The sequence below is a fragment of the Trachurus japonicus genome, chromosome 17, assembly GCF_045865225.1.
Source record: "Trachurus japonicus isolate A0001 chromosome 17, Traja_1.0".
Lineage (NCBI taxonomy): Eukaryota > Metazoa > Chordata > Actinopteri > Carangiformes > Carangidae > Trachurus > Trachurus japonicus.
The window spans coordinates 15,480,915-15,497,579 of NC_140923.1; the positions used below are offsets into that span (position 1 = coordinate 15,480,915).

Here is a 16,665-nt window from a genome sequence, read left to right on the forward strand (position 1 = left end):
GGGCAGGACAGTTAACAGCTTGCATGTGTCACCATCCATCTGTAGCTCTCCCCACCAGCGATAGAGGCAAAGAGGGACAGAGAGAGTGAGGGATGTTTTGCAGGGTGAATGAATTGTACCAGCTCTCAGAGGGGAGGCGGTGCGCTCTGATAGCAGCAGGAGTTTGTGAGAGTGGAGTGGTGAAAGTCTCAGACAAGATTTAAACAAACAGAGTCACAGACGCTGGCTTCACTGGCCCAGGGCACCGCAACGAGCGGCCTGACAGAATAAGGCCATGAGAGATCACACACTGCCATCTCCAGATCGGCCCGAGAACTATTCCTACAGCTCCCACAACGGTTTGAGGCACACTGTCTCTAACTTCTCTTAGACACACTGGAATGGATGCATGAATCATTTGTCAGAGTCAGAGGTGATAAAATGCTGGCGCCATTTCTTTTATTTCATATTCAAATGTAGGACATTCAGCGGTCAATACAACATCTCTAGAGTTAGGTAGTTGAGATGTCAGATGCATTTGTATGAGAAAAGTGCAGACGAATCTATTGCATGGCAATTTAATCTCCACTCTGCTTTTCCAAGTTTCCTGTCTCCTCGCTCGGTTTTTCCTCTTACATACTGTGACAACCATGTAGCAGGAAGAAAAACAGACAGTCTAAATCCTTTTATCTGTGAAATATCTGCACAATAGTTCAGATGATGTAAATTTTGATATAGCATACATTAGGATAGGTAGCATCCAGACTGGTGTAAGCTGCCTGACAATAGATGTTTTTTTTTTGTTTTTTTTTTACAATTGAGAAAAAAAATAGCAAAAATAAATTAATACTGGCACAAAAAGATACCGTTATGTTTCTATGGGTGGTTGTAGCAGTTCACAGTTCTCATTGTTTGACACTATATCTCCAGTAACGATAAAAGCATACACCTTCAGAGAGGTTCGACTGCCACTGCTCCGTGCTGCTGTGCTTGCAAGACAAGGTCGACTCTTGGGGGAGTTTTCCCTTTGGAAATATCCCCACCTTCAGGCCGCGCTCTCTTTCCATCAGCTGACAGCTTGACGTCTCTGTGGCATCGGTTCCTGCTGGAAAAATCATAATAAAAAGAAGGAAAGGGGAGAAAAAATAATTTAGTTTCAGATCTCGGCACCTCCAGGAGTTCAGATTGAATTCTGCTCCTCAATCAAATACTGTGCGCATAATTCATATTTCCTCTCAAGGCTTTTCTTTTAACACCATTCATTGATGGAGCCACCGAAACACAGTGGCAATCTCTACAGTACTGAGAATGAGGTGTGTGTGTGTGTGTGTGCCTGAGAGTCATGTTTACTGACGTGTAGAGGAGCACTATAAACTGGATCTACGTGTCTTTTCTTATGCACTTCTGTCTTTGTGAAGAACAATGTAAGTTTGAGACCTTTGAGGACAAATGTGATGACAAATGAGATCATTCATGTCAGTGAGCTACACAGAGGACTGGATTAAACTGGCAGCGAGGCCTGAGGGAGAGAATTAACTGTGGTCCTCCGCTTACTGCCCTATTTTACAAGCAGTCATTTATTTGTCCCCAAAATTAGTCATACAGCCGTGAAACACAAAAATAAAATAAAGCAAATAAACACGAGATAGACAAAACACTACACAAATTAAAACTATATAAAACATTTTTTTTAAAAAGCAGATTGGCCGTAAAATAAGGACGATGGGTGCAGCAAGTGAAAACAACCTCATGCTATCTCACAATATTTTTAGTGAACGGGGGGAAATAAGAAACTTTTAAAGTTTTTAGTTGCTATACAGCTTATACAGCATATTAATCAGGCTTAGTTCTACTTGGCTTACTATTGTATTTTATATTGTCATATCTTCTCCTTCACCTATTGTAGTTTTATGCAACTCTATTGTATCTGTTATATATTACAATTGTATTCTATGTTATACTAACTTTAAAAGTGACTCTGTTAAGGCTAATAATCAAGTTAAAGGAGATCCTGCTATCAGTAAAAGAAAGAAATCTGTGTTTGTGTGTGACAATTGAGTATACTTTACATATAAAAAGGCATGTTTGAAATGACACTTGCTTTCACAGGGCGTGCATTTTGTCTGTGAGAATCCTCATAAGGTAAATAAATACGAGTGTGTGCATGCACGTGTGTGTAGGTGTGTGTTCGTTGCTGAGCACAAAATGTGTTGCGCGAGCCATTTCGACACTGAACCTGCTCTGGGTGACTAATTCAGATGATTCAGGCTTTTAAAATGTCAGCAGCATCTGTGATATAAAAGAAAGTGAAAAGAAAGGACATTGTTGAGCGGACTAGCTAACGTTTCACTTATAGCTAATTAAACTCTTATCTCCCCAAATAAACGAAAGCTCAATCACACACGCACACCTTTTCAACCCGTTTCTATGGCTGCCGGCCTCGACCTGCAGGCTGGCAGCCTTGAGAGCGCGTGTCTCTCTCTGCAGCATTATGTGGTGGAGAGCCGCCTCTGCTGTGCAGCGGTGCTCCTGTTTATAAGGACGTCACAAATATACCAAGAGTTTGCCTCACTTCGTTCTGGCACGTGGCCAGGGGATTTTATGATTAAAACCAGATTGCGCTTGCCCAACTCGGAGAGGGCCGGAAAAATAGATTGCAGTAACACATACTCTTCACAAGAGGGAAGTACAGAAACATGCTCGTCTGCCTCTGCAGCATCTGCATAGGTAGACTTTTTTAGGGGAATACTAAACAGTATGCATCTGCTGTTTAATCCCCCCCCCCCCTCTCCTCTGCTAGAGGGACTTTTTCACAGATGTCATCTTGTTATTAAGTCTGCCTCTAGCTCTCAGTCAGTAATGATACATCTGACGGTGGCACAAGAAGAGAGGCCTAGTTCCTCCTCATCATCACCTCCCTGACAGTAAATTATGCCAATTCTGAATCACAGCTATGATCATCCTGTAAATATAATGACTCCTCTTTTGTGTCACATGATGTGGAGTCAAGTGGCTGTAGGGTCTTCCTGTGCCAAAAACAACTGAGCCCCTGCCAACTCTCAGTTCCCTCGAAGTCATGACTAAGTTACACTGCAAAAAAAAATCTGTCTCTAGATTTTTATCTCGCTTTCTGCCTTCAAACAACACTTTTTTTTTTTTTAAGTTGCTGCAACACCACACGCCTTATTTCGGGGCTTATTTTGAGAGAAATTCCTCAAAACGACGCAGAAAAGCTGAGTTATGCTTGAACCGAGCTGCGTCGTCTCACCCTGCTGCTGCCTGATGTTGACCACATGTGTAACCGAACTCAAGAGAGAAGATTAATCTCTCGTTACTCCTGCCGAGACGGACACGTTTTGCAGTGTAGGGAAGACTGGGAAATCATGTGACATCAACAAAAGCAGACACATTACGCCCCCTCCGCCGCCGCCGCCGCCACCACCACCACCGCCCACACACAGACACCACTCACACACATACATCAAACACACACATAAATCCTTTTTTTTTCTTTTTTTTTTTTTCTTTTTTTCAGCAAGAGGAGGGGGAACACTGCAATTCATTTACTGACTTTGAAAACTATGCTGCCAGTAAACACGGGAATCGTCATCAGCTGCGAGCGCTGACGGAAACATCAACAATGTGAAAGAAGAAAGAGAAAGAGAAAGAAGAAAGAGAAAGAGAGAGAAGAAAGAAAAAAAAAGAAGAAAAAAACGTCCTCTTGCATCTGAACTCACCATGAGTTGTTCCCCTGCCTGGTCCCTTCTGACCGCCACTCGCTGCAGCAGGGTCTCATGTTTCAGGCCCCCATGGCACCGGGGCAGACCACCCCCCACCTCCTTCACACCATGCTGGTGCTCTGGCGGCCTCTCCCGGGGTGGGCGGGGGTCCTCACGGGCTTGGGAGGCGGCGGGTATGATGATGGGCCCTTGCCACACCGCCCGTTTTGCGGGTATGGCGGGGGCTTCTGAGTTCTTGAACTGGACGTGCTGTTCCCAATGATGACCGTGGGGTCTAGACTCTGCGGGTGGCGCTCTGAGTGAGTAACGTGGTTCGAGTCCCGAGGTACAGGGTACAGGTGAGGCGGGTGGCCGTTCACGCCCGGCCTTTCGTGATTGACGTCTTTACTGCTGTGGTTGGTCGGGGTGAAGCGGCTGGTTTTGACGACAGACGCCATGTGGACGGGGGAGGGCGAGTTAGTCCGTAGGATGATGCGGTCTTCGTCGACGTGCTGCGGCGCCTGGACTGCGGCGGGCTTGTGATTGGGCGCCAGGGCCAGCCTGAGGTCACCTGAATGAGTCGAGCTGTGGATGTTGTTGGACGAGCCATGAGTGCTGCAGGGCGCCTCCTCGCTGAGGTCAATATTGGCTGTGAGGCGATCAATCTGCTTGACCACCTGGATGATAATGAAGAGGGTCAAACTGCAGTGGCGGAAAGTAAATAAGTACATTTCTACCCTATAGTGCTGCACTTCGGTGTAACTTTGAAGTAAAGTAATTGAACTTTTCCCCTTTATATTCTGTTACATTACAGAGGGAAATGTTGTTCTTACAGTGAACAGCTGCACTGGTCACTTTTCTGATCGGCCTCATGATAATCACATGATAAGTTTATAAAATGCACCGTGTTCTCAACCTTTTGCCTTGTGACTCCTTGCAACAACAAAAAAAAACTGTCTAGTCAATGCTTGTGCCTGTGTTTTTAGCAGTCCCACCACGAGTTGTTTTTCATTTATGCTGCCTTTGTGGTTGCATTTAATAGGAGAGGTAAGACAAGTCAGAAATACAGATTTGTGTGGCAGAACTTTTTCGTCACATGACCCCTCAGATTTATCTAGTGACACTTTGAAAGTGCACTGACCCAAATGTTGGATAACCTCTGTCTGGACTGAACTATCTAAACTATTTAACTGTACATAAAGTAGTTTAAAGTGGCTCCATCTCAACTCGCTGCTGTGAATGCTACTCACGTAATGTCATATATCATAATATGGTGGTAAAAGATGTTATCACTTTTACTTTTGATACTTGCAGAACATTTGGCTCATAATACCTCTGTTCTTTTACTTAAGTGGGGTTTTATTGCAGGACTTTTACTTTTAATTGAGTCTTTTTTTTTTTTTTTTAGCTCTTTCTCCACCACTGCCAAACGCTATTTACAACCACAAGCTCTGACTGTGCTAAAACTCATGCGACAGTCAGCAATTCAACCAACCTTTCATAGCAAAGCTGTTTTTAGATCTCCTTTGTTTCCATCTGTGCAAATTCACAATCGTGGAGATTTTTTCTTTTTTTTTGTTGTTATGTATTGTTACCTCAGTACAATGCTAGGCCTCGCACAGATAAATTCATCAGCGATTCAGTGCTGTTTTCCAGCTGCATGCAAAATGGATACTGTAAGAGCAGGGCATAATTTAGTAACAGACTGAAGCCAGGCTTTTTAATGTGCTGGCCGGAGTGCTGCCAATTTTGGCGGTGTTCTGCAAAAGGTCAGTGCAAATCGTTCTCAATCACCGCTTCGGAGAAGAGATGATGAGTGAGTCACAAACAATGCAGTCCCCGTGCACACACACAAACATACTGATGGGCTCTCATGAACATGCACACACAGATACACAACCTGTGTCAAACCGATCTGCACCGTGACTCATTTTGTCAGCATCTCAGCTTTGTGTTAAACCCCTTTAAATGTCACAATATCCAGGGGAGGATCGATCAAAGGTTGGGGCATCTGCACCTGACACACACACACCTTCATGTCCGGACACCTGATATACATGTAACTCCTACGGGGAAATATAAATAAACATTGATAATAATAGAGTGTCCTACCTCTTTCATCTCCACGTGAACTTGCTTCAAACCTCCCAACACATCCTCCAGATCTGTCACCACTTGTCGGATTTGATCCCTCACCAAATCCTGCCTCTTCTTCTGCTTCACCACCTCCGAACCCTGGCACTGATGGTCGCTGTTGGTCGTCGGTTTCGAGGTTTCCGGATTGGCGATGCCGGTGGACTGGACGCAAGGCCCTTTCCGTCTGCTTTGGTTCAAGTGTTTCTGTGGGACTTCCGTGGGGAAGAAACCTTTGTGAGAGTCACGGCGCCCGTTGTAACCTTCCTCTGATCCACCCCTCTGTCGGCCCTGGTCCTGATGGTTATCTCTTTCCTCCCCTCCCTCAAAGAGCGCTGGCCTCGGTCCACAGTTGCCATTTGGCACCGGCGGCAAGTGACCCAAATGGGGCCCATGTGACTCCACGTGAAAGTTCTCAGAGGTGCATTCGCAGCCTTCCTCCTCCTCGTCCACAGACACGTACCTGACCGTCCTCCTGTACCTGTAGCCTTGACTTTTGACCTGAAGATGAGGCGGAGGAAGTGGCGTCCCGGCCTTAAAGGGGGGGTGTGCCCTGGTGGTGTCACTGTGCTGCTGCTGCTGCTGCTGCTGCTGCTGCTGCTGCTGCACAGCCACACAGCCACACTGTTCTCTGACAGACGGGTAGTGTCTGACCCCCGACTCCAGCGGGTAGCTCCACTGGGCAGGGTTCAACTCCCAGGGGCAAACTTGGCTCAAGTCGTCTAAATGACTGTAAGGGCCCGGCCCTGCGAACACAGGCCTCCTCTGTGGGCTGCGATGACCGCTCCTCTCGATCCTGTCCACCAGGAACTCTCTGCCTCCTACGTCTTTAACCCGAGGAGCCTGGATGTCTCTCCTGCCGTCCACAGATGGGTGGTCTGTCTGTCTGCCCGTCGGCGGCGCTGACGGTTGGTATCCTCCCGGCCCACCGTGATGGACGTACGGCTGCTCATAGTGGCCGCGGTCGCAGTGCTGGCAGGGGCAGTGGGTGGGTGGGGGGGAGTTCTTGTGCTGGAGAAATCGGTGGTATCCCGTTGTTTGTGCGCCTTCTGTGTACATGTCCAATGAAGTCCAGAGGCTTGTGTGGAAAACGCCTTAGAAAACAACTGGTTTCCTCCCCTCCCGTCTCTCTCCAGCCCAGTCATTCACTTGCTCTGTTTTCCTCATCTGCGTCTTCCCACAAGAAAACTTTTCTTCAGCTTTTTTCTTCCTCTCTCTGCCCAAGACTTCTCCCTCCCCTCCCTCCCTCCCTCCCTCCCTCCCCTTCCTTCCTGTCTGTTGTTTCCCTTCTTCTTCTCTCCTGTAGTTGTTAATCTCGGCACCCGTTCCTTTCCTTCCCCGGACACTCTCTCTCTCCTACTTCTCCTAACTTTTTCCTGCTCCTTGCTTCTTCCTCACCCTGTCGTCCTCTCTCCTACACGGGGCCCCTCTCCCTCCCTCTCCTTCTCTCTTTCTACCTCTCCCGCCTCGTTGTTCTATCTCATTTGCTGCTGCAGGCTTCCAGTCTCTCTCTCTCTCCCTCTCTCTCTCTCTCTCTCTCTCTCTCTCTCTGGCTGTGTATTTCCCGTTTCCTCCCCTCCCCTCTCCCGCTCTCCTCTCTTTCTCCACCTCTTACTCCGTCTCCTGCCTCTGGTTTATATTCTCTCACATAGTCGGCAGTACCTGAATTTGTGAATTCCTTCTTTTTTCTCCACCTGAAATCCAGCCGCCTTGTGAGGTTCCTCCGGTAAAGGACTCCATTAATGTTTTCTGTCTCTCTGGGAGTGTGTGAAAGAGTCCCAGCCCCGGTGCTGCGCTCATTAGCCCAACTAAAGCCTTTGCACTCTGCAATTAAACGCTGCCTGGGATTCCTCGGCCAGAGACTGAGAGAGGAGGGGAGAGGAGGGGAGGAGAGAAACACTGGGGGAGGTGGGGTTTCTAACATACACAGACGCGGAGTAGACAGCACTCTGAGTCAAGGAGACAGAGCCGCTGCCTTTGTACAAGGGGAACGTTTTCATTATTCTCTATCTCCTTTTTTTTCTACCTCTCTCCTCACCAATTCCTTCCCCTCTTTGTCCTTTGTCATTCCTGTCACTCCCACTCTATCACTGTCTCGGCTAAAGTGACTTCACCTCAACAGTTGAGCAAAACTTCCCTCAGCTCAGGGAAGCACAGACAGTATAGTAGCTCCGTATAGGAAAGTATGTCTTCCTCTCAAGTCTGCACAATGGCTAAATGCCACTCAACCAGTGCACTGTCAGGCTACGTATGCAGGCTGATGATGTTAAAGTCATCATCCTATCTCTGCGCACTATAGATAACTATAATCTCCATAAGAATGGGGTAAAATAACTCCTTCATACACAATTAGAAAAGCAGGATGAGCAACCGAGCAAGATCTCTGTCTCATTCTCCAAAATAGCATAAGGCGTCTGTGTTGTGGCTCTTTGTCCACAGCGACTGAGGAAAGCCAGGCATTTATTTTCAAAGAAAATAACTGGAGCTTTGAAAACAATGTGCTGTAAAAAAGAACTACTGAGAATAACAACAGAGGAAGATGAAGGGGATTCATCCTTCCCAGCAGGAGGATGAGCCGTCCAGTCCCAGCTGCTGGGAGAGATTGTTGTTGTAGATGAAACGCAGCTGGAGTGTCTGTACCTTTACATATACACTGCATATCCTTATAATAGGGTCCATGAACAACTGCACACTCATATTTAACACTAAACATAAGAAAGATTGATACGAAGAAGTTAGACTGCCTCTTACAGTATCTTCATTTATATCATGATAAAATTTTATTTCTCTGGGAAACCTTGAAGGATTAAATCAGCAATAACTGATCGTAGTTACCTCTCAATGGACAGTAAAAAAACAAAAAAACACAGTGAAAATATTCTGTCATTGACTTTTAAAGGGGACATATTATGGAAATATCACTTTTTGAAGGCTCTTTGTATTTGGGTGTTTATCTTGCCTTCCGGCTCCCAAAATGTGAAAATTCACAAAAAAATCTGTACTGTTCAGGCTGTCTAGGTTGAAATCCACGTGGTTTTACGAGCTGTTCCCTCAGTTTTCTTCCAGTGATTTAACTAGGATTCGAATTTGCATTACACCACCCCTACCTGGGACCGGTAGAAGGGGCGGAGCAAGCAGTGGTTCATTTACATTTAAAGGTACAGGCTCTGAAACCAGCCGTTCTGAACAGGGCTGTTTTGAGAGTATGAAAAAAGAGCTGTGATGTTTGATCCTTGGGGTATTTTGACCAAAGCATGTTACAGATATGTCTTTAAGACACCTGGGAACTATTTTAATTTGTGTAAAGGGGGGATAATATGTCTCCTTTAAAGGTTGACATTGTTTTGTTTTCACATCCAACACCTATAGAGCAACATATTTATTTTATCATCATCATTATTTGTATTATTTGCTCTGTTTTTGGTCTCCACCAGTTGCTGAGAGAAATATCTTGTATATGTGTGTGTTTCAGTAGCTCTTGAATATTCCACTATGTTAAATTGCTGCTTGTTGTTGTATGTCTGTTTTGTTGTAGTCTGTGTGTATAGTGTATTTTATATCTAGAGCCAAAACCAAAACAATGAAACAGCTGAAAGACGCAAAAAACATTCACATCTCTAACAGGAACTACAGAGCTGAGTAGTAGGCTAATTCCTTGTGGGCTCATCACTGTACACAACCCTGCTGTCATTTGGTCCAAAAATATTGATCATAGCTGCTTTCACTACAAAGATAGGGATGTGTGTTTTCCATTTCTATGAATTAAGTACTTGAATAATCAATGTCACTGCACTGATGCATAAACAGTGTAAAAAAATCCAATAATATCATAACAGAGTCCTTAATCTTTGGCAAAATGACCAACGATGACAGCATAAAAATAATTAAAAAGGCAAATACAAGGCAGATCTATACCATGATGTCACCAAAGCCCAAAGTAATTGACAAAGTATGATGTCCAGTCTTAGTATGTATTGACAGTAAAATTGCAGAGGTGGAAACACATTGAACAACTGTGTCCTTTTAACCTCTTTTCGAATTACATCATCGTTCACTTTGGGAAAACTCTCACTTTTTTTTTTTAAGCGCCCCTTGACAAAATATTAGCCAAGCAATATTTTCACCTGAAGAGGACATTTTGGGGATATTTTCCTCCGCTGAATGTAAGCATTACTCCCCAACTCTGTGTAGCTCATACATATGCATGTACACAATCCAAACACAGAGACAGAAAGCCGATAAGAGGAGACACAATAACACCTCAACCTGTCATCTTAATCTCAGTATTTCTAAGTGGGACCTCCGCAGGCAGATCCTTGTCTACAAGCTACAACAGGAATTTCAAAGGTTGTACTTGTACTGTCTGCTCTGCACCCATACATATGCACGGGTGTAGCATATGCGTGTGTGCTGCTTCAGAAAGTTCCCAGCTTGTGCAGCTCTTACATCACGCTGCTTTGTGTCGGCCTGCCCACCTCCCGCTTCGCTGCCTGACTGCAGGGCAATTACAAACTAGAGAATGGGAGCCACACTTCACTTCTCGCCACTCTTGACTCTCCTGTCCTCGCCAGGGTCAAGATGACCTAATTAACACATATGGATATTTCTAAATGAGCCTATAACCGGAGCTCAATATGGTGCTTTGGGTGTATCATATGGTTTGCGCCCTGTTTACCCTCTGATGCAGACCTGAGCCAGTGTTCGTCACGCAATATGCAAATTGTCAACAGTGTATTCGTGTCTAAGAGATACACACTGGCGGATATCATTAATGCTGTCTGTAATATCACCAGGCTGTACCTATCTGTGTAGTCTGTCCTTTTTTTCCTTTCCTTTTTTAATCCACAGCCTGACTGTGTTTCCCTGTTGCTAAGGTCCCATCAAACCTCTGTCTTTAAAAAGTGGTATGAAGACAAAGCACTGGATGTCCAACCCCCCCGGGTTATGGACAGATATGTACCACATTTGCAATGGTCCAGCTGGCGACATTAGTTGCATGTCAGCCTCATTGTCTCTGTGAACTGTTGGATGGAGGCAAAATACCAAAAATAAATGCTGAACATCAGGGGCATTCAGTTTAAATGAAAGAAGTCCAGTAAGACAAAGTTGTTGTTTGTTTCAATTTTGAAATAATGATAATACCGTCTCTATTGCAAGGATTACATTAGCTGTAAGAGAGGGCTTTAGACAGAATGAAATTAAAAGTAGCTTGACTTTCCGTGTTTCTTACTCATGATTAACACGTCTTAACAAGTTAACAGCTTTAATGGCTCCTTTTCTTTTCCTCTCCTGTCCCATTTTGCCCACCTATTCTTTCAACGTCGTCTCTCGCTGTCTGTGTTTTTGATACTTGGTGCTGTGGACACATTTTAATTGGTACCAAAGTTCAACACCAGCAAAACTGGACCAATTGCTAGATTTAATTCATCTCTGTTCTGTAGTTGTGTGGTTTTGTTGTGCGTTTTATATCATTTTTCTGACAAGGAAACAGTGACACCCCATATCAGACTGTTAAAACTATAGCCGCACACTGTTATGATGTGTTGAATGAGTTGACAGGGTGTGTTACAGTGAACAACATTTTCAGCTTATTTTAAATCCAACCAACAAGTATCCTAACAATGCACTGCACACATGCTTGTTATTTGCAGCGCATAATCAAGCTTTAAAAAAAACAAAACAAAAAACAGGGAGCTGCCTGAGCGGCCACCTCTCCCCTGATGCAGCAGTATGCCCCATGGAGACACTTCACTGAATTTTCTTCACTGTCTAAGAGTCTTGGGAAAATTGAAAACTTAAATCATTCATGCTACTGCTCACATCAGTGCTTTAATGTACACTGAATGTATAAAATATGAGGAGCATCTTTGTGACACTGCACTTCTCTGCTTCTCTTTATCTATACCCCCTCCTTAACAACTGCTACAACTTTCATAAAGACACCGACTCTGTGACGGTTGTAAATGGCTCTTACCTGTTTTCATGTTATTCGTCTAGTATAGAAATGAAGCGAGTGTCCCTTTAGTGCACTCTGAGTGGTTTAATGAGGATGAACACTTCCGACATCTGTGTATGGGGTCAATCTAATTTCACCCCCAAAACAATGTCCCGTGGTGAGTAAATTATTGGATTGCATTTCCTGAGGAGCCCTCATCCCCATGAAATTGCGAGGCAAATTTCCATCTGGCCTTGAAATTACATTATATGTGTTTAAAAGAAAGAATTAATACCTGAGAAATGGTATAATGACGCTTAGTCATGCAGACCCAAGAACGAACCAGGACATTTTTCCATCTAAACCTCCACCTAAACCCCTGTGAGTTAAAGCAGAAGTAAGCGATATTTTTGTGTTAATATAAGTCTTAAATAGTTATATCTTCCGACAGCAATCACTTACATAGAGTGTTTGGTCTGAAACACGGGTCTGTCAGTCACTCTGCTCTGCTCTGAGCCGAGGAGAAAACTTTTCTCGTATCCTACAGTTTTTATCCAATGAGGAGAGAGAACGGCATGAAGCGCTGTGTGTGCAGCCAAGGGATGCCGTGAATGTGGTGACGTAGGGACGAGGACTGTTATGGTGCGTTCAAGGCAACCCGTAACTCGTGTTTTTCCGACCTGTGAAGTCGTACCAGTTCGATCTGGTACGAGTTCACGGGTCGGAAGTTACGAGTGGCCGTTATAGTGACTTTCACAGGTAAAACAGGTCGGAAAAACACGAGTGGGTTGCCTGGAACGCTACAAAGTCGTAAGTTGTGACTTGAAGCTGTAATTTACGGTTTCAAAAGCCTGCCTGGAACGCAGCATTAGCCAAAACCACCGGATCGCTGACTTCTGCTTTAAGGGACGGAGGTAGGAAAAGTTTCCGATCAATTTTTACCAGAGGAATTATTAGAGCTATCTTAAACTCTCTACTGGACAAAATGTACATCATCATAGGAACACATAAGTCCACGAAGACTAAAGAAATGACTGTTTGAGGGATTTGTGTTGATTTAATGCACAGACAATCCCTGAAGAAGTATTTTTCCATAATTATTTGTTTATTTCCGTTTGTTTTAGCGGCGCCATTTAAAAGAGGCACAGGGATTCAGGGATTTAAAACCCTAAATAGTAATGTGTTATTTTTTTGTTTCTCTTTTGTTTTATGTTTTTTTGTTTGTTTGTTTGTCTTTTGTACCCTTTTTAAAAAAAAAATATTCAATGTGTATTAGTTTCAAATCCCAGTGCAAAGACTCCCTTCTCACAGGAACACATATGAGAGGAAAAATAAATCAGTCAAGATGAAATAAGTCAGATCTCAGAATGCAGACGATCAATAATAAGATCAATACAGACTAATGAAAATCTAATCCAGGTTGTTACAGGTGGTTAAATAGCCAACATTACCTTAAGAAATTGAAATAAATATAATATGTTGCTATTTTCTTGAATTTTATATCAGGAGGCAGAACACTGGGCAGATTTGTCATCGTGTACTTCTTTCTTCGTTCCCTCTACTCTTCATTCCCTCTACTCTTCCTTTCTGTTTACAGCAGCAAATCTAGCTTTAATGAGTTTTAGGCTAAACTAGACAAATTCCACAGTGATCTAAGTATTTTTAACCATGCACTAAATATACCCACTTCTCCCCAAATTATCTATACAAATTTGACAGTAAATATAACTTGGAAGACTTGTAGACAGTTTTGTTTGCTAATGGTACATTATTATTTGGAAAACTACTCTAGTGTCAACTTGTTTCACAATCTTTACTAAATGGATTAACTCACTCAAAAAAAAAAAAAGAGTCATGGCATTGTAATCTCTAACCATGCACCTGTGTCCCTGCAGATTATCCCAGATATTTACACCCTCTGTCAGAAAGGGCTTACCTCCATGATCCAGATTTGATTTAATATCTTAAATCTCACAGGAACATATAAATCATCATCATTTAGAAGGGTTGTAATTTTTCATAGATGAGGTCAGACGCTCATTGTTGGACATGATGGTGCATGTTTCAAAAGATTCATTCAATGCCAAAGCAATAGACCTTAGGGTACGTTTAATTCATGCCCACCAAACAGGTTTATATCAGGTCGACACATGCAGACAAACACTCTTATCTGTTCAGGCAAAACCTGCAGTGATAACACAAGAAGCCGAAAGGCGTTCGAATGGCCCTTCTTATCTAAGGTATTTAAATATTCTATTTTTCCTGTTTAAATAAGTGAACTCATTATAAATCTCACAAACAATATCCTGTCTGAAACTTTTACCCAGGGTTGGGGTACAACATAGGAGGGGACTTTTTCTCTTCTTTTGAATCTAAAGTGAGTTTGTTTGCTGATGATGTTTCATTCTATCTGATCTTGAAACAGTTTGTGTCCACTGCTGCCTACTCGGAGATTCAAATGGACGAAAACAACTTTTATGTATCAATTTTTTAAGTAATTTGTCAACATTTGCCAGCACTCAAATGTGTTCCATAAAGTTTTAAATATTTCAGCAGCGTATTAGTTTGAACACAAAACAGATAACGAGGCTGACTAAAACACAACTGCGAACAGTGGATTACCAATATATTTAGCAGGTATCAATCTTGTTAGAATGATGTGGTTAAGTGTGACTTAAGTTTTTGTTTCTTAAGATATCAAGTAATAAAACCTTAAAGGGATACTTCACCCAAAATTGATAATTCACCAATTTTCTATACTCACCCTCATGCCAAGGAACGGTTTGGAGAAACAGAGACACTGGAAACTACTACTACAACAAGGCTAAAAACAGAGATCAAATAAATTTTTTCTGAAAAAACTTTTCATGTTGTGGCTTCAGGACACTTGGGTCAGTACGGACGAGCAGTATGGAGGTATCTGGATGTTTCATAGTGTGTGTTTTGGACGATTCTAAGTGAACTCTATCCGCCGCCATTATATGAAAATCCATTGCCAGCCGGACCCCCCCTGGAACTGCAAAAGTGTTTTGATCCAAACACTATATGCAAATCAATAATATACAGTATGTCATGCATTTAGAAAAATGATTACCATCAAAATAGCATAGAATTTCTAAGTGTATTATGAAGACACAAAGAAGAGATCTTCACTTTGGTGTAAAAAGAAATTTTTCAGATCCAATATGACTAGCAGGTTGCACACATGTATGGAATAACTTGTGGACTGGACATCAAGTCTGCTGTTTTGGAAAACATGTGGATTAAAAACTGGAAAGAAACTGAAAAAAAGAAGCAGATTTCCCCTCTGAACCTTCTTGAAGGTGTAGGATTTCTAAAACCTTTGAAGCAGTTCTGAACTCACTGAGACAACAGACGGTGGCCAGAAAAACTGCAGTCAGAAGTGATTTCTCCACAGTGGGATAGTGACTAGTGACAGTGTCAAGCCCATTTTACAGAGAACCACGTTAGATTTAACACCCAGTGAGGTCATATCTTATATCGGTGCTCGGTGTGTCGCTGCACGTCCTGCTTTTAGGGAACACAATGGTCACGTTGTTCCAAAGAGGATTATAAAACAATTCCTATTTCCAAGCCAGGAAACCTAGTTGCATCATGCCAGAAAAACACTGTGTCATGCAATTCATAGAATAAATATTCTTTGAGTTTTTGTGAGAATACAAAATACTTTTAGTTTCTAGTGTTGAAAATGTGCTTTTGAGTACACAAAGTGTTCTGGTTTTTGAGTACACAAAGTAGGGTGTCACTGATTCCGTTGCCTTTGCAATTCTTCGTGCAAGTGTGGATGGTATTATCAAAAAATGAAAGAAATTTACAGCATACATTCCACTTTTGCTTGTTGGATTGAAGTGAGACCCACAGATTTAAGTCCTTGAGATCATTTCCCGTGGCCAATCCATATTTGAGACAATTTATTACAATATTTTGTGCATACCATGAATCTGCACAAAATCCAAAAGACCTCAGGGTGCTGTGGCTAATTTGTCTTTACGTGCTGAGCATCAAGGACACTGCATGGGAGTCAGCTGTTAAAAAAAAGGCCTGACATCCAAATGACAAAGGCAAAAAGCACTAATGGACGGGGTAATGACAGAGGGAGAGTGAGTGTTGCCTTGAGAAGCACAGCTGAGATGGCTCACAGAAAGCTGTTGCCATGGCTGACAGTAAGAAAATGGGAATGAAATGATTAATTTTGCCCTGGTGGCGTGAGATTGCACTTGTTGTTAGGGTGTAGGGACAGAGTGCAGCAAGGTAGAGAAAAAAAAGAAAGAAAGAAAAGCTGGTATTTACCTGCTTTGGCTTTTTGAGCTAGATGGTGGGTACAGAGAGGAGATACAGCAGCTCTGCACTGACTGCACAAAAACTACAGACTTTGGAGTGAATGTTTGTGGTCTTTACTGCCTCCGATGAGAGTAAGGCAAAGCTGAGAGCAGATGCAGATGAAGAGAAGAACATGTGTTGAGACAGCATCAAGTGCCAAAGCAGCCCTCCTCCTCATGAAAGGGTTTATAGATAGTATTTCTTTCCAAAAAGTTGCAGCTACTTGAGCACAAGTTAAGACAACTATATTCAATGATGATTCTGTCTGGACCAAAGTGGCACTAGGAGTATGGATAAATGATCCAGGAATATTCAGAAGTGAAGGTAATGTTTGATAGAAAGGAATGAGCAGAGTGTTAAAAGTTAAGACTCAAATACTATAACCCTGCCAGAGAATACAAAATGATATAAATAAATCATAAAAGACCAGAATAAGCTGTTGAAAGGTCGGACTCTTACCTCTTGTTTTTTCTGGGAACTACACAGTGTGGCACCATGAACACACATCGGTCTGGTGCATGAAAGTCTGGCCAAGTGTTGGTTGTCTCGCAGCCCGGG

The 16,665-nt window shown here is 43.1% G+C and overlaps 1 protein-coding gene across 3 annotated transcripts; it reads right to left on the reverse strand.

Moving 5' to 3' along the window:
• Nucleotides 1-413: 413 nt before the first annotated feature.
• LOC146970354 (uncharacterized) lies at nt 414-7,073 on the reverse strand. 3 transcript variants are annotated; one of them, XM_085804123.1, is made up of 4 exons: nt 6,443-7,073; nt 5,811-6,379; nt 3,717-4,375; nt 414-1,084 (listed from the first exon to the last, which is right to left on the reverse strand). In XM_085804123.1, exons 1-3 carry the CDS (start codon nt 6,888-6,890, stop codon nt 3,821-3,823), a joined length of 1,572 nt encoding a protein of 523 aa, XP_085660249.1. In that variant the 5' UTR covers nt 6,891-7,073; the 3' UTR covers nt 414-1,084; nt 3,717-3,820. The 3 variants fall into 3 exon arrangements, with proteins under 3 accessions (XP_085660249.1, XP_085660248.1, XP_085660247.1); XM_085804122.1 differs by having other exon boundaries at nt 414-1,081; nt 5,811-6,410; nt 6,441-7,073; XM_085804121.1 differs by having other exon boundaries at nt 5,811-6,410; nt 6,441-7,073.
• Nucleotides 7,074-16,665: the final 9,592 nt, after the last annotated feature.